At 34.7% G+C, this 25,825-nt stretch overlaps 3 protein-coding genes across 5 annotated transcripts; 1 reads left to right on the forward strand and 2 right to left on the reverse strand.

Annotated features, from left to right (window-relative positions):
* LOC118737068 (activin receptor type-2A) lies at window positions 1–15,840 on the reverse strand. Its single transcript, XM_036467321.1, has 9 exons — window positions 14,988–15,840; window positions 9,863–10,042; window positions 9,602–9,778; window positions 1,878–2,026; window positions 1,607–1,792; window positions 1,153–1,492; window positions 878–1,080; window positions 707–799; window positions 1–497 (listed from the first exon to the last, which is right to left on the reverse strand). The coding sequence occupies exons 1-9, from the start codon at window positions 15,187–15,189 to the stop codon at window positions 318–320; spliced, it is 1,710 nt and encodes a 569-aa protein (XP_036323214.1). The 5' UTR covers window positions 15,190–15,840; the 3' UTR covers window positions 1–317.
* A 705-nt stretch (window positions 15,841–16,545) lies between these two features.
* On the forward strand, window positions 16,546–17,462 carry LOC118737072 (histone H4). 2 transcript variants are annotated; one of them, XM_036467326.1, is made up of 4 exons: window positions 16,546–16,656; window positions 16,750–16,862; window positions 17,008–17,124; window positions 17,190–17,462. In XM_036467326.1, exons 2-4 carry the CDS (start codon window positions 16,800–16,802, stop codon window positions 17,319–17,321), a joined length of 312 nt encoding a protein of 103 aa, XP_036323219.1. In that variant the 5' UTR covers window positions 16,546–16,656; window positions 16,750–16,799; the 3' UTR covers window positions 17,322–17,462. The 2 variants fall into 2 exon arrangements, with proteins under 2 accessions (XP_036323219.1, XP_036323220.1); XM_036467327.1 differs by lacking the exon at window positions 16,546–16,656 and adding an exon at window positions 16,663–16,686.
* On the reverse strand, window positions 17,336–25,320 carry LOC118737071 (protein Cep78 homolog). Of its 2 annotated transcripts, XM_036467325.1 has the most exons (7): window positions 21,198–22,178; window positions 20,919–21,106; window positions 20,592–20,768; window positions 20,347–20,521; window positions 19,833–20,286; window positions 19,383–19,758; window positions 17,336–18,642 (listed from the first exon to the last, which is right to left on the reverse strand). In XM_036467325.1, exons 1-7 carry the CDS (start codon window positions 21,472–21,474, stop codon window positions 18,208–18,210), a joined length of 2,082 nt encoding a protein of 693 aa, XP_036323218.1. In that variant the 5' UTR covers window positions 21,475–22,178; the 3' UTR covers window positions 17,336–18,207. The 2 variants fall into 2 exon arrangements, with proteins under 2 accessions (XP_036323218.1, XP_036323217.1); XM_036467324.1 differs by lacking the exons at window positions 20,919–21,106; window positions 21,198–22,178 and adding an exon at window positions 24,926–25,320 and having other exon boundaries at window positions 19,833–20,521.
* Between the last annotated feature and the right edge of the window lie 505 nt (window positions 25,321–25,825).

Below are 25,825 nucleotides of genomic sequence, written 5' to 3' on the forward strand. Positions count from 1 at the left end.
GTGGCTTTTTTTTTGTAATTGTTATGTATGTAATTTCCTAAATAAATGTTTTACTTCACTTGTGTTCTAGCAATAAAAATTGTAAACCAAGAAAAAAAAACAAAACAAAATTCAACAAACAAAAAAAATTCAAACAAAAGAAAAATAGTCAAAACTGATCAAAAGCTTGAGGTGCTTCGTTTTGTCGCGGGCTGTATGTATAGATATGAAAAAACATACGCAAGCTCGTATGATGTAACTTATTATTCTAAACTAAATAGACTTAACACATGCTCTGGCAATCACTTCAACGTTATCGAAGTGATTTAATACCTTTTCTATAAGCAATTTGAAGTCAGACGCTCTTCCTCGCAATTTGTATTGTTTTCTATTAGCAGCGGTGTTGTGGTATATTTGCACAATTGTGCGAAACGCTCCATTACGCACGATGAAGAAAGACGTGCTTCAGCATCGTGATCCCAGCACTCCTCCATGGTGTCACAGAAGATGTTGAGACCCTGTAAAATAAAAATAAGCAAAATATGAGTGAAATTGTTTTAAATATTATTAATTGTTGCAATTTGAAGTAAATGAGAACATCTGTTCCACATAGGCGCTCAAATTGTCATAACTTCAAAATATTCACAAAATCAATTGAACATTTAAATGGCATGCATATAGTACTATCTAGTTTCGAGTTTGTTTTTAAAATAAGAAATGTACTTACTGCATGCGTACGCCATGTATTTAGTAAACGTGGTCGCAGTTTCTTTGTCACTACAGTATCTTGTATCTCATCCAATGTTGGACGTAACCCAAGCTAAATATAAACAGATTAAAATATTAAAAAAAAAAATTTAACACATAACAACAACCAAAAAGAACTCCGCTCAATTACCTCAGCTTCAAATGGCAACATGTAATCGCCAACAGGTCCCACAGCAGTGCATCGCGACACCATCTCCCACAAAACTAAACCGCACGCATACACATCGATACGCAAAAAGGCATCACGATTGAAATTAATAGCACCCTCAAGCACCTCCGGCGCCATGTAACGGCGTGTGCCTACTTGACCATGCGTTTCGCCGCATGGTTTCCCTATAGCCGAGAAATGGAAAAAATATGACAATAAAAGTTAAAAATTAAAAATGTCCATCTTCATGTACTTACCCGGCTGAAAGACCATAGCCAGCCCAAAGTCAGCAATGCATGCTGTTAAGTCACCTTTCAGCAACACATTGGTTGATTTGAAATCGCGGTGTGCTATGGATGGTTTTAGGCCGTCCGTCTTACTGGCTGGAATTTCCTCATGCAAGTGCATTAAACCTTGGGACATCGATTCGGCAATTTTGCACAGCTCCAGCCAAGATAACGTGTGCGATTTCAGGTAATTGCAGAGCGAACCATTCGGGTGGTAAACAGAGATAAGCCAATATTCGAGTTGTACTTTCTCCGTGTGCTTTTCGCAGCCAAGAAACTCTAAGATATTTGGATGTCGCATGCGTGGTAGCTGCAAGAATGTTGAGAAATTAGGGTATTCCAAATATTTTTACATATGTAAGTTAAAGCAAGTTTAAATTCAGTATAGCTGAATTGGTAAAATAAAATTTACAAATTCTTTTACCTTATAAATATCGACTTCCGTATTCCAAGATTCCTTCTCTTGCATGCGAAATATTTTAACAGCCACGTCCTGACTATGCAACTTTCCTTGCCAAACATCACCAAAACGTCCGCTAGCCTTTAACTCCAGCAAATGTATTGGGCGATTGTTAAGCAGTGGTGAGGCATTTGTCGCTTCCGTTTCATTCTGAAAAAAATACAATGGATGGATGTTGCTTTTAAAACTAGCCCGAAGGAGGTTGTATTATCAGATTTTTTGAAAATTGGCTCACCGTTGGTATTTCATTGAAATTAGTGGGTTTACGCTTGCGGTAGTAGCAAAAGGCAAATGGTGCCATCAACAGCGCCAAACAAACGAACACAACAGCACAGACAATTATGTAAATCACATTGGTATTATCGGTTGTCTTTTCCTTTGGCACTGGATACAGTAATAAGAACAAAGAATGTGTAAATTTATGGATTAAGTAATACATATTGTTAAAATAAATAAAGTAAATGCAATCGGTGTTCGTTTTAGTGTTGGATTTACTATTTACATAACTCATTTTATTTCGAAATTTAGATTTGTGCAAAGGTCGGTAGATTACTCACTAAATGCCTTATAGAATTAAAAAGCATCACTGTTTATTAAAACCCAGAATTTAGAAGAAATTCCCACCTTAAGAATTTTAGGTTTTATATTTCCGTAACTACTCTATTAATACACAAATATTTAGATGTATCCTTTATATATTAAGCTCCTTATTTCAAATTTTCAATGTTACGGTCGACAAGCTTACTAACGAATTGGGACCTACATTACACTGGGACTGCTGCCATGGCGGTTTCATTTAGTCAAATTTATTTGTCTATTTTAACCATGTTATTAAAGCTATTATACATACATTACGGTGTCGAGACTTAAAGCTGTCCAATTTTGTAAGAAAATATTTTCAATCCTCAGTTCACCAGTTTTTTGTAAATCGATTCAAAGCGCGTGATAAAATTTTAAATATTTTTATTGGCGACGTCTTTAGGTGTCGAAGTCTAAATAGTAATTAATTCTTACGGCTAAATAGAATAGGCATATATATGCAGAAAATATAAAATATTTCCATGGAAATGTCCTGCTATTTGACTTTGAATAAATTGAAGGTGAAATGTCGAATGATTTTATGAAATAGCTACATAAATTGTACAATGATAAGTGCAAAGAGTATGATGGCGAAGATGTACTTGTACGTACAAACATATACATACATAGCCATATGCATGGTAAATATGCTGCAGCGACAAACAAAACGATGACGGATGTGCGAAAAGCATTGGGGATACAAAAAAAGTGCGATGAGTGCGGTGTGAATGCAAATTCGATGATAGCGACGTCAACTGGAAATGCAGGTGCGGCGACGACGTATTAGTAAGGAGGGGCTTGAACATATATTTTAATTTTTTTTTTTATTCCATTATATTTTTTTCAATTAATTCATTTAATTTTGTTTAATCTAATGCATTTTACTTTTTTAGTTTTATTCATTTTATATTCTTCATTTAATTCATTTAATTTCTTATTTTTTATTTAGTTTTTCTAATTTTTTATATTTTTATGGTATTATTCTGAAAAAATGAAATTCTTTATAAGGCTTTTAAAACTATTTTATTTTTTATTAATGTTTTTACTGTTTTAATATATATATAATAGAGATTATTTGCGGTTTGTTTTATTTTGTTATCTATCTAAGTTTATTAGTTTGTTTTAAATACTACTTTTTTATAAACATTTTTTTTTGTTTAAATTAAGCATTCTTTGGGCCAATTTCCGATAAAAATTAAATGGCATTAAAGTCAATTATGAATTCGTACTTAAAATCAGGGTTGCATTTTCTATATTTAAATATCCTACATTGGGCATTTAAACACAGTTTGATCCGAATATAAATATTTTACAACTCTTTTAGTAACTTTCAATGTTGTGTGTCCAGACACCATGCATTGCTATAAAACCTTTGCTTTGCAAAGATCCTATAAAAGTCTAGACATCAACCTCGTCGACTGGTATCATATCAAGACTCTAGAGGTAGATGACGCCTCGCCGCAAGTAGCTATATATTGCGCCTAAAAATATGCACTACATACGCTACAGCGGACACGCCATTTCTTTAAATGAAATTAATTGGTGCTCGCTGAATTATTTTAATATCTATTGCAAAAGTTTATACAGACATGACTAAAAAGTAGAAAATAAATAAAATAAAAAACTTTTTAATATACCACGCTTTTATAAATGGACTAAAAAGTAGAAAATTATATTTTATTTTATTTGTTTCGCTAACTTTAGATTTTGAAATTTTAGAAAAGTCATTATAAACAATTTATGAGAATGAAAATGAAATTTTGAAATTGCGCTGTAGAAATTTTAGGTCTAATAAATATAAAGTCTTTGTATTTCATGCGCTCCACGTTTTTCGTTTTCAATCTCATAAATAGTTTATAATGATTTTTGCTAAAATTTCAAAATCAAAACTCATGAAAAAAATTTCTATGGGACTGAGAAATATTATTTTCTACTTTTTAGTCTATTTATAAAAGCGTGATATATAAAATTTTTTATTTTATTTCATCAATCGGTTCTTAAATTGCTCATCTGAAATTGGCCCTTATGCCTAGACTTGACTTCTGCTCTTAGCAACATTTTTCTACGTATTAATTTTGGTGTTAACTACATGTTTTCATTTTCCTGACTGTACACCTTCACCTTGTAAGCAATGTTTTCATAGTTGGTACACGCAGAAAAATATTTTAAATTTTACACTACTTAGCATAAGAAATTTCTGTGGGTACGTTTTTTATAAGGCCATCTTGTTCTAGAAGTTCATAGATGGGGTTTATTAAAATTACTTGGCTGTTAACACTGTACCAGTTTCAAAACCAAAAACAACAACCCGACGCTAAATTTAAATATTAACAACTGGTAGCATGTTCAATTTTTCTTTTCCTGTTCTCACTGCAGCTTTGATGCAAGTTTCAGGCGCTTATTTGAAGGTACTTATTTGATCCCTTTGTTCTTTGTTGTTACGAAAGGAAAAAAATTTTAGAACCGCAAATCTACCTTTGCCCTAACCTGAAGAATCTCAAAGGAAAATAAAGAATAGGCAATTTTCAAGAAAAAGTTACAACCATAAGTCCCAGTCCAATTGAGTGATCGAAGGTTTTAGTCTGAATTTATGGCTGAAAAGCATATCTTTACTTTTGAAAATTTAAAACTCGTATGGAAACTTAAGCCAATAAATCATAAAACTACTAGCGTATGCCTTTTAAAGATTTGCAATTTTAAAGCCTCTCAATTTCTTATACTAATATACATGCATATGTGCATATATATTTTATTATCTAATATGTCACAGCAACAATTAGAAGGCTAACAAAATTTCGCCAAGAGTGTTTCCTTCACAACATGAACACCACAGGTGAACAACTGCTCAAGTGGCCAAATGGAGAAGAGAGTATATGTATGTACATATATGAATGTATGCATCTTGATAATATATACATATGTACATATATGTATATAACAGTATGTACTGTATGTATGTATGTGTGAACGAGTAGAGCCAAAAAAATTCACAAAAATGAAAGTTCTCCCCTAATTTTGAGAAACAACTTCTACATACACCACCTCTATATGCATGCACTTACAAGTCACACAAGCATACAAACGTAGGTACCGTATACATTCAACATACAACAAGTAAAAATCGGCACGGAACACAGGAACGTGCTCCAAGTGAAAAGTGAACACAAAAAGGCCCTACAACAAGGAAAACTAAAATACGGTACTCGCTCCCCTTTTCAAGCATTTTTTAATATTCGCAAAAAAGAAACAAAAACCAAAAAATATATAAAGGAAAGAAACGAAAAAAAAATAAAATAAAAACAAAAAAATCAAATACAACAGTCGACGCAACAGCCATTAAAATACTACAGCACATGCATACAACGTGCAACTAACTGAACGTCAGTCACACAAACAGTCGAGATGCAAGCAACTGGAAGCGAATTTTGCTGCTTACTGCTTGCTGCGGGATCCTTTCCTGAGCAGTTTTTTTTTTTGTTTTGCTGTTCGTACGTTTGTTGTCGAGTTCGTTCACACAGCTGGCGCGCGCAAAACGCTTGGAGTTGGGGGTGGTGAACGTTGTTACAACGGCGAACACCACATCAGCGCGCTGCCAATGTGGTACGACAATATTAGCTGCACCAGCGAACAACCAACACAGCGAGCGGGTGTGGTTGCAACCATGGATGCAATACATCTACATACATACATATGTATGAATGTATGTATGTATATATGAACATACAAGTATGTATGTATGTGTATTCAGGTACCGAAATGCAAAGACCCCAAACGATACAAAGTAGCAAAGCAAAACAAAGTAAAAATTGGGGTAAATACTGTGTAGCATTGCGCCACCACAGCAACTCAGAGCTAGCAAAGCGCGTGTTCCAACAAACTCACGTGCCACGGCTATTGATGCCTATGTGCTGTTTGTTGTTATGTATGTATGTATGTACTTCCCCACAGCTTACTGCAACCCCAACTGCCAACAAATTTGAACACTTCAGCGGCTGTGCAACAGCATCAGAAACGTGCATATTTGTGTGTGTAAATATGTATGGATGTAAGTGCATATATATATATATATATGTATAAGAGTATGAAGGTACGACAGCGTCAATCATCACTTGAGCTGATGACAACTTACTCTGGGAGACAGTGTGATGAGTTAGCGCAAAAGTTTAATAATTAAAAAAAATAATTGGTTAACAGGATAACCCAAAAAAAAATGTGATCATTTCATATTCTCATGAGCAATTTCTTTGTAACAAAAAAGTTAATTATTTATTTTATGCTTATTCTTGGGGCAAATTCTGGTTGTATGAAATGGTGAAGTGGAAATGGAAAATTCTAATTTAGTGCACATTTTTTTTCACTTGATCACTTTGTTTTACCATTTTAGGCGATTCTCCGTCATTAAAGGCGTTTCCATAAACATCTAGCAAGTAATTATTTGGTAAATTTCCTTGAGTAAATAAGAGATGATGATTATTCTAAATCCAATGTTTTTGGGTAAAATGCCCATCTTTGTGAAGTGATGTAAAATGTTTTCCGCCGACTTCACAAAAAGGAGAAGGTTATCAATAATACCTTTCCTTTAAATTATAGAAATCGGTTAACGCGGTCCAAGGTTATGCGGTAACATACATACAGAGCGAAAAAAAATATATAATCCGACGAATTGATAACCTTCTCCTTTTTGTGAAGTCGGTTAAAAAAAATGTGCTTATTTCATACAACGTTTTTAAGGAAGATTTTCTGAATTTGCAGAGGTTGTGGGTCTTATCGCAAGTATCGGGAAAGGATGTTGGTCCGATCCGGGCCACTTTGAAATAAGTACCGTGGACCCCTCGGTTCCGGATATTCCGCGCCTATCTCTAATAAGTACTATTATTTGTACATATGTATATATGTAAGAAAATACGTTTGCTAAAAAAATTTTTAAAATTATTTTTAGACCTTTCCAAGTGTTCTCCAAGTACACTTTTGAGTTGTAAGACGCTGAAATTACTAACTGTTCTTTGGACTCACACGTTTTCAATTGCCAGCCCTATGGCGAAAAAATTTTTTTAAGTCAGGTTCACAATTATTCTTAAATGTTTGCTTAAAAAATATTAATTTCGAAGCCTCTATCTTTAAAAGTATGGCCATAGCTGAGTGTTTGGAGGTGTGTACTCCGCACTATGGTTCCTGAGCGGAATAAAATCAAAAAGATGAAAACTTAAAAAGTATTTTCTTTTTCATATTTTGTCTAATTGACTAATGCATGGGAGCCATGAAAAGCTGAATTTAATTTCTTTGCATGCTATAAACTCTTCAAGAAAAACCGGGGAAATTGGTATATTGTTAGTAATGGATTTTTTTGAATAATTTTAATGACTGTTTGAATTATAGGTTCTTACGCTGTATAAATAATTTTGACATTGTTTTAGAATTTTTATATTACATATAGATATGGCTTTATACAAAATATAAAAAATAGTTCCTGTGGTTACCGCATTCTTTATGTCACTGAAAAAAGTTAAACAAAAGAAGATTTAAGGGACCGAAAAGGGTTAAAAGGCCTATAAAAATGCTCAAAATTTCTCCAAACGGAGCACTATAAACTTTAGTATTGTAAACACTCTTTACAACTAGATAGAAATAAAATCAGCTGCCTATTTGACTGCTTCAGGACTTTAAATGTCCCTACAAAAAACTTCATGCAAGCAACATTTCCAAACTATTTGACTAGGATCAGTTTTCAGGGGTTTTCGATGACGTTAATTACAAATCCATAGTCAGATTAAAGAAATTCAAGATGGTGAACAAAAATGCATATAGTCCGTTGGCGAGGTATTGAATTTTTTCCGATTTTCGTTGATATGGAACCACTGTGCCACGGTGGGACTTCGAATCGATTCCGAATTCGAGCAACATCCAACATTCTAATAGCGTTCGCCCCTCGTAAAAGCTATGTACCGTTCGGAGTCGGTGTAAGACTATAGGACTCCCCATTTGTGCTAAGCCAAATACTTAACAAAAATGGGAATTCCAAATATTTTATTAATTTATCACATAACAATAACATGAAAGTTCAATGTCATTTTTTTATACTTTTAGTGTGCATACTAATGACACACGTCATATGTAGTACCCTACAAATTTTTACAACCTTTCTAAGGAAAATTAATTTTTAACAAGAGTTTAAAAAATTCACTCGGAGGTTTCCTTTCTCAATTAGAAACAAAACTTGTTATATCATTTTGGTATTTCTGGTAGCCAAAATAATATTTTCATTGTATTGCTTCATTATTCGCTGCAGTCGATGTAATAAATATCTGCATATCTATGTAATCTTATTGGTGTTCTAGCAAACTAACTCAACTAAAAATATGTATGCTCAATTTTCTTTGGGCAAACATTTGCTTTGCACAACCATGCATACATTATTGTGTTACGACCTTTTTGTAGGTTTCGATATCCAATTTCTAAAATCGATTTTACACCATGAACTTGAAAACTAAACATTCCTTTGCGTCAGTATGTACATAGTATGTACTACATACACTGGCAATCAAAAGTGAGTGCTTGGTGTTTGTAGTTTAATATTTGCAATGTTTTTCAAGTTAAAATTTGTTTGTTTTTTCATAAAAATATGGTTCAGGTTTAATTTAAAGCCACATAAGTCAAACTTTCAAACTTTATACAGAACTTAGAAAAATTCAAAGAATTTTCGTCGAAGTTTTGACCTTTTTAATCTGAATTTTTAGAAAAATTTTGAGTATGCAGATAGATCGGTTTTTTAATTCTAGTAAAACAAGTGCAAGTTTTACGCCGCTAAATATTGATTTTTAATGATTTTTTTTCGACGGATTTTGCGGTTTTTTGCATATAACAAGTGCAATTTGTAAAATATTGCGCTCATTTTCTAATTTTTGTCGTTGTTTGCAAAATGTCATGCGCATATCATTCTACAAGAAATTCTCTTTTATATGGTAAAAAGTGCAAAATGCCGTCAGCAATAAAAAAAAAAAAATCATTAAAAAAACAACGCGATTTTTTAACCGCTTAAAACTTGCACTTGGTTTACTAGAATTAAAAAACCGATCTATCTGCATACCTAAAATTTTTCTAAAAATTAAGATAAAAATGGTCAAAATTTAAACGAAAATTCGTTGAATTTTCCTAAAGTTTAAAAGTTTGACTAATGTGGTGTTAATTAACGCATGAACCATATTTTCAAAAAATAAAAATAAGTAATAAGTAATAACAAAAAAATTTTAACTTGAAAACATTGCAAATATTAACAAAAAACACCATGCACTCACTTTTGATTGCCAGCGCATGCTTCTTTTTTTATAGGTATTCACAACATTGCCCCTAGTAACCAACGTGTTATTGTCCCTATTAGCTTACCTTGCGTTGTTGCCTCAGTGGTGGTGGGTATCCACTTGTGTTCGGTGTTGCACATAGAACCCTTGCAACAGCAAAAGTATAATTTATTTTGGCGGAGTTCTGCGCTGCTAATACACTCCGTTTGGTTGCATTCATGCATATTTGTAAAGCAACCCTTCATTTTGATTTTTGTTTCACCTAAAAAATAAAATGAAAATCACTTTCATGTATCTTTCATTCTTTAAATATTTCTGCAACATGTAACAGCATTGAAATGCATACCTGTGGCGCTATCCATTGACCAGAGCACATAACAGCTGGATGTTTTGTCCGACTCCACCTTGCAATGCTCAACTTTGATCGCGCAATCACCCTCATTGGTGCAGTTCTTTTCATCATAGTGTTCACAATCGATTCTGTGGCCATCTGGCAATACGGCGCCATGTGTCCAAACCGACAAATCTGCAAGAGCAAATCAAAAGAAAATTAATAAATACATATGTGTACATACATACATACATATATATGAATAATACAAAATATACAAAATAATAAAACGTATCAAACGATAGTCAAAGGGGGCGTAAAAGAGATAAAATGGAAAGTAAACACGAAAAAAGCGTATAAGAATACAAGCCAACATAAAAAGCGAAATTTGTGTAAATGGGTTTTATTTGCAACAAAAACGACTCGAATAATAACAAACCTAGCTAAATGTTAGTATGTACATGTCTATATGCAAAATGTATGTACTGCAATGCATAGCAGCAGTATTAACTACCGCATCAACAGTATTGGTGCCCTTTCATCTTCTATATAGAAAGTGGGTAGAGTTTCGTGTGGAATTTGGCGGCCAGTAAGCTAAGTGCATGCTTAGTTTCATTCAAACACACATACATTAATACATAAGTATGAAGATATATATATACATATGTATGTACGTATATTGTAAAGTTGAGTTGTGTGCCGCAACTGCACAATTTTCACTTTGTAGCCATATCGTATGCCACACAGCGGCTATCGTATGCCACCCATTCTCCAAAGCTGATCTGTAGTTGCAGCGGGGCAAACCATCTATCCAAGCGCACATTTTCATTCATTTTTGCAGCAAAATGTCAATATGTATGCATACTAGCTACTTGTAAATGCGAATAGTGTGCGGGTAATTTGAGTCGAGCAAGGATTTCGCGGTGAGTTATGCTAGGGACAACTTCCCTGAAGAAAGTACTGTGATGTTATGTCATGGCAATATTTAATATGTGCATACATATTATGTATGCACGTTAGGGTGGTCCAAAAATGCATGAGTAAGAGTGAAGTCGGAATTGTTATGCTCTCATCTCCTAATGTTGTGTTGTTGTAGCGGCTACAAAAACTCCGCCCAGATCAGTTAGTCCCTCAATTGTTGCCGTCAAGCTCTACTAGCGGTAGCCTCAGGAAGCTGCAGCCTCGATAGGATCTGTCCATAGGGACAGGGGCGTCGGTATAGTAGGGTTCAGTGGGCATGCAAAGAGACGCTGTGAGTCATGGGGCGTCTCTCCGCATGCCGGGCATTCGTTTAGAACATTTTTGTGTATTCTGTTTTTTGATTTCAAATTGAAAAATAGGGGTAGGTATACTTTTTTCGACATAGACATTCGACATTTTGGACCACCCTAACGCACATATGTACATAGTATATACTATGTGCGCATAGAAGTTTGTTTATGTAGCATGTGGGTGGTTCGATTTGCATTTACAGGAAAAGCTCTAAAGTGGAGGGAAAATAGAAGATGAGCAATGAGCTATAAATCTAAATACAAAGTTGTGGTAGATTTTGTGGGGCTTGGTGCCTAGTTTATAACAGAGGGGATTAGTTATAAAGTTTGGCAAATTCTTAATGACTTAATTTTGTTCCAGAAACGGTTTCACGGTTATTATAATGCAAATAGGCGATTTTGGTTAACTCGAATAGGAAACTCACAAGTTTATCGCAGCAGAAGTGGAACAGAGGGTTTCTAAGAAGTCTATCTTTTTGATTTTTCAAAGTAATAGGCCTTCTGGTTTTAATTCATTACTTCTCAATAAGTATACGTCAGTGGTCACGGGAGATTGCATTGATTGATTAGTGGATTACATTCGTTTATAATAAAATTATAGTTTGAAAAACTAAAACCTCCCTATTATAATTGCCATTCGTACTGTCATCAGGTATGTATGTAATTGAGAATAGAAATCGCTGCATCTTTTAGGCGCATCAATATTACATAGTTACTTCCCGAGCTAATAAAAGGAAGGTAAAAAAATCAAGCAGCTACATAAATTCAACCTATCATAAATAAACTGCATCTATACAAAGGCTATGAAATTATAAAAAGGGGCGATGTGGCGTATGAGTAACACAACATGGTATGCATTTAGAAAAAATTTATGTTAAAAATTTATTAGCAACTCTTTTGTTGATAGTGGAATAGTAGTTATTCGATTTCGACTAAAGGACGCCATAAACGGACAACAAATTGAAACGATCGGTTGAAACTCATTTCGCCACAGACGTGTAGATTTGCAGACAATTTTAATAACATGTTGTTTGCAGCCGATTAAACATGCAACGCTAAACGAACAGCTGCTCTATTAAATACTATTCAAATATGTATTAAACTCTATTTAAACACTCTATTAGTTCCTTAATAAATATTTTGTTTAATTTTGCCATTTTTCCACTAAAGTGCACGCTTTAAATTCTCAAACGAAATGAAAAAGCGTCGAAAAAGGTCACAGCATGTACATGTTACCGAGTTTTATGGCCCGTCCTCGTTTTATGCTGTAAAACAAGAATAAAACAAATGTTTTCTCATAGAAATGATGCCCGAGAAATACAAAAAAAAAACATCATGAAATGCGTCTTACAAAAGCCCTTCTATCCCAACAAACATAGTCACTAACCATGGTGAAATAATAACAAGGTGTTGTCAGTAGCGACGTGTTTGTTGTAATTTTGACAAGATCGGCATGCTTATTTTCAGTGCTGTCGATCTTAATTTTTATAATGCTATTAGTTGGGAAATTGTATTTAAAATACTCCATTTTAGAATTTCATTTTATCGTGATTTTTAACGAACTTGGTGTGTTCAGAACGATATTAATATTTAAAATTGCTGGATTTGTATAATTTTTGTCCTCAAAATATAAAATATAAAAGATATCGTAGTTATCAATGGAAAAAGACGTACACAAAAATCGTATGGAAAGGCGATTTTTTTATATTAAATATCTTTTGCTGCATTGTCATAATATCGAGCCAAATGGACTACTGATACACTAGAATAGAGCGGCAGCATGGTTAAATTACGACTTCGCTTATATTATCGATATTTATGTGTTTTAATCTATATGTCAGCCGCTGTGGCGTAGTGGTAAGCAGTGCGCGCTCCACTCCGCAGCATCTGGGTTCAAGCCCTGGTCAAAGCAACATCGCAAAAAATATAGAAAAAAGGTTTTTGCTTAACAGCGGTCGTCCCTCGGCAGGCAATGGCAAACCTCCGAGTGTATTACTGCCATGAAAAACAGCTTCTCATAAAAATGCAATCGCCGTTCGGAGTCGGCGTAAAACTGTAGGTCCCTCCGCTTTGTGTGACAACATCAAGGCGCACGCCACAAGTCGGAGGAGAAGCTCGGTCAAACACTAACATATGTGTAAGCGCCAATGTTGTTGTTGTTGTAGCAGCTTACAAATTCCCCAAAGACTTTTTGCGGAGTGTTGCTGGAGTGACAGTCCTTGGCCAGATATAAATCTGGGTCGTTCCGGTTACGTAGACCCGACTGTCGTAGTAAGCGCCAATCTAGTATTATTATTACTAATCTATTTAAAAAATCATTTACAGTTTTATAGGAAATTGCCTTATTTTACGGCCTGTACTTTTTTATAAGTTACAATATATGTGCAACCTGTGTGGAGCTTACGATACAAACATATATTCAGGCTTATAAGCCTGTAATTAAACATTTTTCTACATTTAATTTGAAATAGTATGCACGAACGGATTAATAGTAAATAATTAGTACTTTTTCTACTACTTTAAAATGCGTGACCGGAATAGACCTGCCGAAAAAGTGAGGTTAAGTTACTGACAACACCTTGTAAACGAAAGTTACAAATTTTTTCTTTCCACAACAAATTTACAACAAGTAAAGTTATACTAAATGCCGTTATACAATTTTCAATATCTCAATTCTATCGACTAGGTGTTTTCCAATTTCGAAAAGTGTAGTTCTAAGAGTCGTGAAATATTTTGCTTTTACATTAGAATTCTAATGCACTTATCATGTCTTTGGAGTTTTCTGATAAGCTTCCCTTAAGGCAAAATAATAGGATTTTCTATAATTTTCGTGATGCGGATTACAATGCCTTACTGCCTAACCAGAATGGTGAGGCTGTAGTATGTAGCAAGAGCTCTCAAAAGTTAAAATATTCTAAATGCTCTTAACTGCCCATAATATGTAGCTGTGGTTATGGTGTATAATTTCTGATATAACTAGCGCAATAGCTTGTGGCTGTGGTACTACATTCTGTTTAACCAGTTAAGTCTGGCAATAAAGGACATACTCAATTCAAAAGATGTTAGTGCTTCCTATTTCTTCTTACTATGTCTGAGCTCCTATCCGAGCAACTGTGTGTTTTATCATCTAGGCCTCTTAAAAACCAGAAAGTAGAAGGAATAAATGCTACAAGCGCCTTAAGGCAAACTTGCACAATACTTATCTCAAAGAGCAGTACCTTAATTTAGCGAAACAGTTTAATGTCTTGGATAAATTTCCGTATAACCAGTACATTAGGGGACTAGAATCTGAATTTAAAGACAACCCAAAACCTTTTTTTGAATTTCATACGCTCTAAGCTTAGTTGTAGAACCATTCCGTCCTGGACGCACTTTGACGGTCAAAGTTCTCAGTCTCTACCTGATACTCTGCTCTATCTCGTCCACGTCAGGTGGGTGTGTTCCCAAAACGGCATTCACAGGTCGGGAGTCGGCGTAAGCCGATATTTATGGCGATTTCGTTTCTACAAAAAATGTTGCCTTCTCATCGCCCACTTCTTAGTGTTTGTGCGTAGAGGGCAAAGAGACGGTTGCATATTTCGGTAGAAACGAAACTGGCATTAGTCAATCAGGGATTTTGTCAGATGTCGTTCTCATACATTATCTTCAAGACTAAATCTGACTATTTCGGAATATGTTAATCCTGGAGTACTAGAACAGACTACTTTATAAGAAGGAAAATAAATGTAAAGTTTCAAAAGAAACTCGAAATTGATACATATCATATACATAGGTAGTTGATAAGAAATTAGCGATTAAGGAAGCAAAAACAAATCTATAAAATAATAATTGAAATAAATGGTAATTAGAATGCAAAAAGTGTCACTTACTTAGAAGCAGCACCAGGACCGCGAGCTGCACCGGCAATAGCTTAGAAATCAGTGGTGAACGCCACAACGAATTGATTTTATTCATTTTCAAATTTTTCAGAAGATTTTGTGTTAAAAAGGTAACGTAGCGTTTTTGGGTGTTTAGGCGACGAAGCAGCTGCATGGAAAGTTGTTGAGGACTGTGTTGGCAATAGTTCGGCATTGGCACAGATAATTCAATTTATGTATTTATGTATTAAGTAAAAATTTTCACCATCCATTCTTAACAAAAACCATTGTTATTGTAGATTTCAATATTTACATCTTATATAGTAATATCTAATATCGATATTACGCCCAGCGAGTCCTTTCAACGTCCTCTTTTATTTCACTTCAAACATTTCCAAACATTCTGTATTCATAATTTCATGGCTTATTTTATCTATTTACTACAGCCAATGCTTGTTGCTTTTTTTGATGTGAAGAGGTTGCGATAGTGTATTCATAGAAATTTTATTGCGGAAATATTTAAAAGAAGAAAATTTGTTATCGCTTTTATGGACAAGAAGCGTTAATCGGTTTTATAATTACATATTAAACCGAGTTTTTTATCATAACTGCACATTTATACTCGCACTACAATGACCTTTTCAAGACCACACGAATTTTTTGAAGCTTCTTCCGCAATAATTGCTGATATATTTGCACTACTACTTTTCACATTTCGTTAGCCATTTGTTTAAATAAATTCTTTCACTAGTTTCCACGACAATTTTTCACATTAAATAAAGTTTTTCCGCATTTTATTACTTAACGCGAATTCGTGCTGCATCTTTTCACTTGAAGGTAGTTTTTGCTGTCATTTTAGATTTTCTTTTCGTACTTTAACTGTTCCCAGTGGGCACACATGAATGCGCCACATTTAACGGCGTGAGTGGGAGTGAAATGGGTTGCACGAGGAATGTGATTGACAGTCACCGTTTGTGGAATTGTAATGCGTTAGAAGAGAGTAGTAGTAGTAGTGTATGTTGTTTTTATTTATTCTTTTGGTTAGTACCAGTGTTCGGAGTCTCCTGCAATTGCAATAGATCGACTGCGTTAGACTGCGTTTATACACGAAAACTTTTGTCGCCGCGGTTTTTCTCATTCCCTTTTGGTGTTGCTCGTTTCATTTACACACGGCGATTTGTGTGTATGCAATTGTTGTTGTCAGCTGTGAACAGTGGTTCAATTTACACAGACGAACGAGAGCACAAAGCGTGTTGCCCGAGCACGAGCAACTCGGTGCCCCTCTCCTTTCCTCGTCACGCTCTCTCCTACAAACGTCGAGTTGCGGCAACAAAAATCGCCGTGTGTAAATGAGCACTTAGCAAACAAAATGATGATGGCTCAAAAAGGTGTACGCGCGAGGCGATTTTGCGTCCAACTTTTGCGTTTTTTTGTTTGAATATATATTTATAGATTTACGTTCTTTGGTAGTGCCCAAAGACGAAAATGACGGATGTTAAGGTGCTACGAATGGAAGGTGGAGTCGGCGCGTTACCAAACCATCGTTTCACTATTCACCAATAGGTGGCGCAAAAAAGTGTAGACTAGTGCTGTACCGTTCATGCACAAATGTGCATCGGAAAAGTGCATTGAGAAACGAAATTTTAACGTCGCCATTTTTGCAGACTACAAGATCTCACAGGTGCGTGCTCCGAAATTTTTGATTTCCATCGTAAATTAACTAAATTTCACATAAATAAATGCATAATTTGTAAAAAAAACTGTATTATTTCAGAGTTTACTCCGAATTTTCTAACGAAAACAATTAACTAAGAAGCAAGCAAAATGACTGGTCGTGGAAAGGGCGGAAAAGGCTTGGGTAAAGGGGGCGCTAAGCGCCATCGTAAGGTAATTGTTGCTTAATTGGGGACAATCGATTAATGTGTAGGGGGTGGCGGCAATTGTGAAATACTTTTGGGCAGCCATAAAAACTTAATACCACTAATATAATCGAATCCAAAGCGGGTATTTTACTTTCTATTATTTTTTATAGGTGCTTCGTGATAACATCCAGGGCATCACCAAGCCAGCCATTCGTCGTTTGGCACGTCGAGGAGGCGTAAAACGTATCTCAGGATTGATATACGAAGAAACGCGTGGTGTTTTGAAGGTAAAAAAGGAAAAAAAATATGTAACTGTAATTCAGGACTAATACTAAGTATGTGTTCGTTGTAGGTGTTTTTGGAAAACGTTATTCGTGATGCTGTCACCTACACCGAACATGCCAAGCGTAAGACTGTCACCGCTATGGATGTTGTATATGCATTGAAACGTCAAGGACGCACCCTCTACGGTTTTGGCGGCTAAACTTTTTAATGCAGTTTAACCTGTATAACAAGATCCGAAAGGATCGCTAAGCAAAGAATATTAACATTACTACTTTTAATGAAAATGCTATGACGTGAAATACAATACAATCCATTTATTCCAATGCAGTATTTCAATCGAGCTAACATGTTTTGCATTACATTGTATATAGATACATAGGTGAGTAGTACAGTAGCGTGTTGAATTGCAGTTACCTATTTAGCTCATGAATTTAGTTCACTTGGATACTCTTAGCAATATATAGTAGAAGTTTAGCCAGGTGTCAGCTATCTTCATCGAATGTGATTGCTGACGCTTTGCTTACAATCATTTAAGCTTGTGGATACGATTTGAATCAAACAGGAAAACTTACATTTTCCTTGGTGTTTATTTTTATTTCTACTTCGGGCTTCAGAAAGAAGTGGACATTTTTCTTCTTTGAATACCTTGATCATCCTAAGGGGTTTTTTTTTTCTTATAAACTCAGTATCGATGAATAAACATGCATTACATCATCGAAATAATTTGCTTTGGACTTTTTATGAATGACTATTTATTTAAACATAATTTTATACAAAATATATACATACGTGTATGCATAGAAGTGAGAAAAGAGGATTACAAAAGAACTGCTTTGAGCAGGAAAAAGTATACGAAAATATATTTCGGACGCTACAGAGAATTTTATCGTGTAATTCTATAACATTTGATATACATAACTCTCTACTTCCTAACTAAAACTAGGAAGAATGTGTGAGAGGCCTATATATGCTCATTGCCGATAGTTTTAAATGAAAAAATACTAAATTCAACTAATAAAAGTAAATCAACTTCGACACAATTTTCTGGGCTTTCCTGCTTCCTTCCTTTCAACACACATCTGCCCTTAATAATCACACAATCCCAGAAAAAGCGACCGGGGTGACTTAAGGCCCATTGTCACCCCCTCACCCTGTCCTTTCTGCTGCGTTTGCTGTTGAGTTGCCAACGACTTGTTGCGTCGTATGAATACCTTCAAGGGCTGATAATCTGCCAAGCTATTGCGCAACGTATCGGAGTCGCTGGAGCAGCCATCACTTGTTTGACTGCGCGATGTCGATATAGACAAATCGTCCATTTCGATTTTATTCCCAAAACTATTGCGGCTGCTGTTAGGAAGAGTGCAACCACCAACATTATTTATCGGCTTCTTGTCAATGCGAGCTGTTAGTTGTGTTGGCAATGGTGAAGAACCGCCTGGCATGGGTAACATCATAGGCGACATGTTGTTGGCAGCCGAATCACCGATATTTGTCTCGAATTGTACCGTGGTGAGTTGAAACTGCAATGAATATGAGACAATAAATTAATATGAAAAAATATTTTGTAATTGGTTATATACTACTTAAGAGTTTATGATTTTTTTTGCCTGTTTATTTTAAATTTTTATAATATTTTTTACCTTAAGTTGGGGCAAGGAAGTGTGCAATATGGAGTTAATTTTATGAACAGTTGGTAAATTTCAATTATGGCTAAAACTCACTTAAAAATTAAAACGCAAAAAATAATTTTGCAAGCCTTAAGCTGTGTATTGAAGAAATGTTCAGCTTTGGGTTATAATATCAACCTCATCCTTTTTTATTTTCTCAAATAAAAAAATTATTTTAATCTACAGCAGTGCTCAAGAAAATAGCAGCGCGACGTTTTGACATGTTTTAAATATGTATATGAAGAGCACAGATCTCATAATGACTAAACAATCAACATAGTGCGCATTTTTAAATAAGGATTATATTTTAATCTTCATATCCTTAAAAACGGTATATTTAACATTTTTAATTTAGTTCAACTAATCAAAAACATGATTCCAATCCTATTAAAAAGTATTTCATTTGCCACATATTTTTATTTTATAACTCCCAGATTAAAATAGGCTGTTTAAATTATTAAAGTGTAATAAATATATAAAATAAATACAAAATCAACAAAAAGGTTATATTGCATAGTGCATAAATCTGTACAACATTATAACATGTATGTAGCTAAAATCTCATAGATTTTCCTCTGGAATTGACTACTTACGTCAGTCTCATTGGCGAACTCATGATCCGATTTAGATTCCTTCTTCTTGGAGGAATCTTTCGGTGCTGGTTCCACATATTTCATTTCACTTTTCACCTTGCGAACTTTAAGCGGCTTTCGCGGAACCTCCTTCACGGTTAAGGTTGGCGATGGCATAGCCTGGTGCATTTTTGCATTTGTCTCGCGTTCACGTGTTACGTTATTCAGACCAGAAGAGATACCACTGGCTGTCGACACACTAGTTCTTGCACATTCCCGCATGGACATTTGCGAATGTTGCAATGGCAATGAATTAATTTGTTTGGATCGACTGTTGTTGTTGCGCGGCGAATTGTTGCGACACACGCTACTGGCAAACTTCTGGAAGTCATTGCGCCTGTAAAAATAAATTATTTTTTATAATCTTATCTTTTTTTTATTATAAAAAGGGGCGATGTGTTTGCTTTTTACTCTTTAATGATTGATTGTAACGATTCATTCTTCACAACTACATATCCTTCGGGTATACGAGCATTTGCTTCATTCTCCATTTGATTTTCGTATGCAATTATTTGTTGATTGAGTTTTTCATTCAACTGCTCTGCCTTTTTCCGTAGCACGCGTTCGAATGCCAACTGCTCTTCTAACGTTTTAAGCTGTTCCTTGAGTTGTGTCAGGGTGACGCGATTCTTTTTTGGCTGTGCATTTGGTCCATGACCACCGGCACTATGCTGCATTTGACCTTCGAGCATCTTTTGGTCCTCATCCTCCTTTCCCAGCTGTTCACGTATGCTACGTTGCAGAAACTTACTTATACCTGCATTTCCACGTACATTGAAATCAATTATGTAGTTGTTGACTTCAAGACAATCCAAGATCATGTTTGCTGCACGGTCAGTCAGACCACAATTCTCCATATCGATCACTGCAAAACGAAGTATTATAAAGAACCACACTAGGCTTAAAAAAAAAGGAATATTCTTACCTTTTACCCATACATCCTCCTTTAATATTTCAACAATTGCTTTTACACCATCATCGCCGATCTGCGGATTACGCGCCAACGCGATCGAACGCAATCCAGGTATGGAATCCGGATCAACATCGCGATAGCGTAACGATTTTTTCCAGCCCTCCGTATAGCGACTTATCTTTTGTATCTGAGGAAGAGATTTGCCAAATCATACTTCAGTACTTTCGTTGATAAGATTATTACATTCATTTAAACACCTTAATCATAGCGGCTACGTGTTCAGCTCCTTTTGTTGATAACTCACATTCTGATAAATTTAATTTCTCAACATTTTCCAAATACTTAATTGTATTGCATATAGCCTCGCATCCTTTGTCATAAATATTCGAACGCTGAAAACTTATTTCCTTAAGGCTTTCATTTGAAGACAGTGCCTACGAAATAGTTTAAGAGAAAAAATTAAGTTAATTGAAATTTGAAACAGTAGAAATGCGTAGTAGCTGGCTTGTAGAACATAAAGGATTTTCAACCCTAAAAGTTTAAAGTAATTTTTTTTTTTTTTGTTACTACATGTCCGCACATACCTTAGCAATGGATTCCACATATTTATCATTTAGTGGCAAGCCTTCTAGATTTAGAATCCTTAAATTCTTATTGAACTCAATACAATTTGAGACCGCCTCCACGATACCGGAAAAAACGAACTTTGTACAAACCACCGGCTTCTGTTTGAAAAGCCGTGCTTTCTTTTCGGTATCCAAATGCTCCAACACTGAACGTTTAAAAAAGCCGTTTAAAAATATATATGTACATAAAACACACAAATATATCGTTAACATTCGCTAAGGGAATCTACTGCTCACCCATTCCCAAGGTTTTGCGCAATCGAATGCTAAGAGTTTGCAGTACTTGATCATAGTAAAGAGCTTCAATAATTAGTAACCAATCAGTAACCCCCAATTTTTCGCCGAAAAAATCTAACATGGATGTTGCATTATTTTTGGTACGAATATCTGACAAGGGAGTTAGATTCTTCGCACGACAGAGCTCTAAATACCGGAAATGAAAGGAACGACAGCGATTGAATTTCTTCGTTGATGTCAAACTGCACACATCACGCAATTCCAAATTCTTTTGCATCGTTGTTCTAGTTTTTCTTATAAGTGTTACTTGCTGTTGTTGTGTTTCGCGTAGCTTTTGGATAAGGTTGTCGTTTTATTTTTTCTTTTGTTGTTTAGTCCGGGGTTACGAATTTTTATGGTGATTTTTGCTTACAAGTGAGTTTCGTGCGACGAACGGTTATTAGCAGGAGGGGAGGGAGGTAACAAGTTGACAGTTTTTATAAATGAAAAAAGGTAGAATTAAAAAAATCGAAATAATTTTGAAATTGTTGGCTTGATTGATAGAAAAATTGTGGTTTTTATGATTTTTATTTCTGTAAATTTTAAGTTTACTATTTTTGTTTATGTATATCTCAAAAGATGCTATAGCTTTTCGAGAACTTGTCACTGCGCATAATTAATCAATTTTTTGTACTACTTTTTAATCGCGTTTTACTTGTTTCAAAGATTAAAGTATAAGCAGTGGAAATGATAGTTTGTTCGCACTATAACACTTAGCGATTTAGATAATACATAGTTACGGTGACCATTCGTACCAATTTTGGTGGGACAGTACCGATTTTGAGAAAATTGTCCCGCTATAATAATATAATTAATGAAATTATAAAAAAATATACTAATACCAGATATACTAATAAGAGACATTTTAGCTTTCTTTAGCTATTCCCCTTTTGTTTATTTGATGCTTATTCCTTTTTATGAAAGTGTGGCCCGTTATCTTACAAAAACCATGTAAGTCAGAATTTTAAACTTTGTACAAAAAATCGACAAAGTTTCATCAAAATTTTGAGCTTTTTAATTAGATTTCATAGAGACATTATGAGTATGCAAATTTTTGAGTAGCTAGGACTTACCGTTGATATTTGGTAAATTTCGTGCCTTTTTTTTTGTGTTTTCTCATTTTTTCCATACAAAAAAAATGTTCAATATACTGTGTATAGAAGAAAATGCCCGAACGAAAAATTGCCAAAAATCAACGGTAAGTCCAAGCTTCTTCCAACTTGCACTTTATTATACTAAAATTTAATAGGCTTCAAAACTGCAAACTCAAAACAATTCTAGAAAATCGAATTAAAATGTTTCAAATTGTGATGAACATATATTCAAATTTGTCGAATTTTTCGTAGAAAAATAATAAACATTTTTAAATTTTTTTCTCTTTGTTCGCACTCGATGCTTCTAAAATGTCCCGATTTTTGGCCACAGAAATCTGGTCACCGTATACATAGCTGAATTTAAGTAATTAATTTTTTGTTTGCCGGCGTAGGGAATCGCTGAACCCTTTTGTGCTCAATATATCTATGTAGATTGTGCAACAAAAGTATTTGGAAATTAATTTTGTATACAAACATAAATAAAAATAAAAGTTTTATTCCCAATTAGAAAATTAAAAAAAAAGTGTTTTAAATTATATATAAGGGCAGAACACATTAGGGTGATTGACTCGGTTTTTCCAAACCGGTTTCCACAGTTTTTTTTTTTTTAATCTATAGGCGGTCTTTTTGATATATTGATTTTTCGAATATCGAATGAACCTGAATGCAATTATCTTTTCAATTAGATATACATATCTGTGTTCGTATGGAATAGAAGCTTATATCGAAAGGCTGGTTTTAGTATAATGCGGCATTTGCAGCATATGATTGTGAATGACTCACTGGCGCCAAGCCGTTGAAGAACTTTTGGCAAAAAAACGTGCAAGAAATAGTTCCGATACTAGCATGTCAATATTCTTATTAAGTCTCATCAAAAAATTCCTTGTCGTTTAAAAAATAAAGAGAATGCCGCATTATACTAAAGCCAGTTTGCCGACATAAGCTACTATTCCATAAGAACACAGCTATGTTTGTCCTTACATACATTAAATAGTTTTAAAATTATATGCTAGGTTATTCGAGGTGGAAGAGGATCATATTTGATTCAAAAAAATTAATGTTTGACGCGTAAACGTGACTTCAAACTTGGAATAATTATTGTGCTTGCCACATAAATAAAAGCCCACTTTTCATATAACGGTAAATTTCAGATATGTATGCTTCAAAGTTCGATAAATACACAAAGTTGATACTAACAACAATTCCTTGAAAAGAAGTAACATTATTATGGACTTTTGGAAAATGGGCGTGTTATATAACACACATATAGGGCCTGTTCGAGGCACGCAATAAAAGCGGCAATACTGCAGCACTGATGAAAATTGGCAATACTCTTGCAACTTCCCAACTGATAAAACGTTGCTAGAAATTCACACCGAACGTGATACTTTAATAATTCGCGCTACACTGCGGTTGTAATTGCATCTCGAACAAGCACATAACTATATAAGTTTATCGAAGATGTTTGAAATAGTGATTAGGTGAAATTTTGTAGTAAAATTTGTATTACTCTCTCCAATTTGGTGATGTGGCAACCCTGCCCCTAGCGAAGGGAAACTCTTATTTAAATTGAAATGTGTATAGCTTTGGAAAAAATATAAAATTTTCACTTTGAGAAAAATTAATATCCAGAAATAGAAAAATTTTGGGGCATATCAACCGAAGATATTTGGAAATTCCAGCGTAAAAACGTTATTCATGCCATGCGAACAAAAAAAAAATGTTACTCAAGGAATGAAACAACTTTTATTAGAGTATCTAGCTTCAAATATCAGCTCGAATTCCACTGGGGATTTATAAGATCTACTTCTCAACAAGATTTTTACTCAATTCAAAACAGAATGATAACGTTTTGAAACTTAAATATACCAAATAAATAGATTGGTACTGCTGTTGTCACACAAAGGGGAGGGAACTGCAGTTTTACGAAGACTCCGAGCGGTGATTGTATTTTTATAAGAAGCATTTTCATGGCAGAAATACACTCGGAGGTTTGCTATTGCCTGCCGAGGGGCGGCCGCTATTGGAAAAAGCGGTTTTATGTTTTTTTGTTTTTTAAACCGACTTCAAAAAAAGGAGGAGGTTATCAGTTCGTCGGAGTATTTATTTATTTTACCGCATAACTTTGGACCACGTTAACCGATTTCAATAATTCCTGTTTTTTTTTTTTAAAGTGGTATAATAAAGGGCAATTTTGAAGTAGCTAGGACTTACCGACTTAGTTGATGGCGTTGGCGAGTGCCGTAGACGACGGAACGATGAGCTGTATGAACTGTACAACGATATAAACACAGTGCGTCGAATAGACAGAAATGCTCCAGCTCTGAAAGAGGGAGGCCCCCACTGCGATGAAACGAGCAAGTGGAGAAGGACTTGGCCTCACTTGTCATTTCCCATTAGCGACAGTTGGCACTGCGCCAATTAAGAAGAAGACGAAGTAAGAAGAAGAACAAGCAGAAATAACTATACTACAGACATGCTAAATATGCACCCTAATTATAACATTTACAAACCGGATTTTTACAAGTAGTAAGGCAATTAAACACTTTTACCGTTATAAAAAAAAGAAGTATTTTTAGTAATAAAGTAACTCACCATAAGACACTTCCAGCATTACCATCAAGTAGTCCTACTCATATTAACTGTTTACTGCTATACTAATTTACGAGCACCATCACCTTACCATAAGCTGATTTTTTTAAAGCTTTACCGTAAAAAATTTCTGTAAAAGAAATACCTGTCATAAACAAAATGTAACAACCTTACGGTAATGTTCATATACATATGTACATTAGAGTGGTCCAATTTTTGTATTTTGATATTTGTAATATCTATACCAACTTTCGGTTTTCTGCTGCAACCAATACAGGGTGCTCAATGATCTTGAAATGCTCTACTGGATCGCTGTGAAACTGGCAAAAATATTGGTGATTTTTATAGAAAGCTACTGAAGCTTGGGATATTTTAATAGATAATTTAAATTTGAAATGTTCTTATGTTACTTAATCAACTATTTGATTAATATATGTTCAGAATACTTCTAGAGTAAAATATGAGCATCCTCTAAATGGAAACGTAAGGTTTGGTGCGAGCACCTCTTTAGGCAAGAGGAAACATTTTGGAAGGTGCCCCAAATCCTATCTGGGAAAAATTTGTTTGGACCACTCTAATGTACATGCGTACATATATACTTACATACGTATGTATTATGTGGAGCTGGTGTGTGACAACTTGCCAATCACATGAACTCGACGGCCTATAGGACCAGTAATATGGGTATTGTATGTACAATATTTGGTTCAAGTACACATTCATGGAATTTATGGATACATACATACATACATACATATGTGCACGCATGCATCACTATATAAGTTTGCTGCAACTCCATGGAGTTTTTGATTGTGTAACTCTGGACTGGTATTGTTTTGGGAGAATATATAATAACGATGACCTTAGCTGGAACTTTATATGTAAACAAAATCCTACAAAAGC

Source organism: Rhagoletis pomonella, unplaced genomic scaffold (assembly GCF_013731165.1).
Source record: "Rhagoletis pomonella isolate Grant_MI unplaced genomic scaffold, Rhpom_1.0 Rhpom_scaffold_00004, whole genome shotgun sequence".
NCBI classification, from domain to species: Eukaryota; Metazoa; Arthropoda; class Insecta; order Diptera; family Tephritidae; genus Rhagoletis; species Rhagoletis pomonella.

What these genes read in the sequence shown, in the direction of transcription:
- LOC118737068 (XM_036467321.1), bottom strand. Translation starts at nt 15,189, where the DNA reads ATGCCGAACTATTGCCAACACAGTCCTCAACAACTTTCCATGCAGCTG. An exon ending in GGCTATGGTCTTTCAGCCGG is followed by an intron (nt 1,081 to 1,152) that starts GTAAGTACATGA and finishes TCTCGGCTATAG; the next exon opens with GGAAACCATGCGGCGAAACG. An exon ending in TGTTGCCATTTGAAGCTGAG is followed by an intron (nt 800 to 877) that starts GTAATTGAGCGG and finishes GTTTATATTTAG; the next exon opens with CTTGGGTTACGTCCAACATT.
- LOC118737072 (XM_036467326.1), top strand. Translation starts at nt 16,800, where the DNA reads ATGACTGGTCGTGGAAAGGGCGGAAAAGGCTTGGGTAAAGGGGGCGCT. An exon ending in GCGCTAAGCGCCATCGTAAG is followed by an intron (nt 16,863 to 17,007) that starts GTAATTGTTGCT and finishes TATTTTTTATAG; the next exon opens with GTGCTTCGTGATAACATCCA. An exon ending in AAACGCGTGGTGTTTTGAAG is followed by an intron (nt 17,125 to 17,189) that starts GTAAAAAAGGAA and finishes TGTTCGTTGTAG; the next exon opens with GTGTTTTTGGAAAACGTTAT.
- LOC118737071 (XM_036467325.1), bottom strand. Translation starts at nt 21,474, where the DNA reads ATGCAAAAGAATTTGGAATTGCGTGATGTGTGCAGTTTGACATCAACG. An exon ending in ACGTAGCCGCTATGATTAAG is followed by an intron (nt 20,522 to 20,591) that starts GTGTTTAAATGA and finishes TCTCTTCCTCAG; the next exon opens with ATACAAAAGATAAGTCGCTA. An exon ending in GGAGGATGTATGGGTAAAAG is followed by an intron (nt 20,287 to 20,346) that starts GTAAGAATATTC and finishes TTCGTTTTGCAG; the next exon opens with TGATCGATATGGAGAATTGT.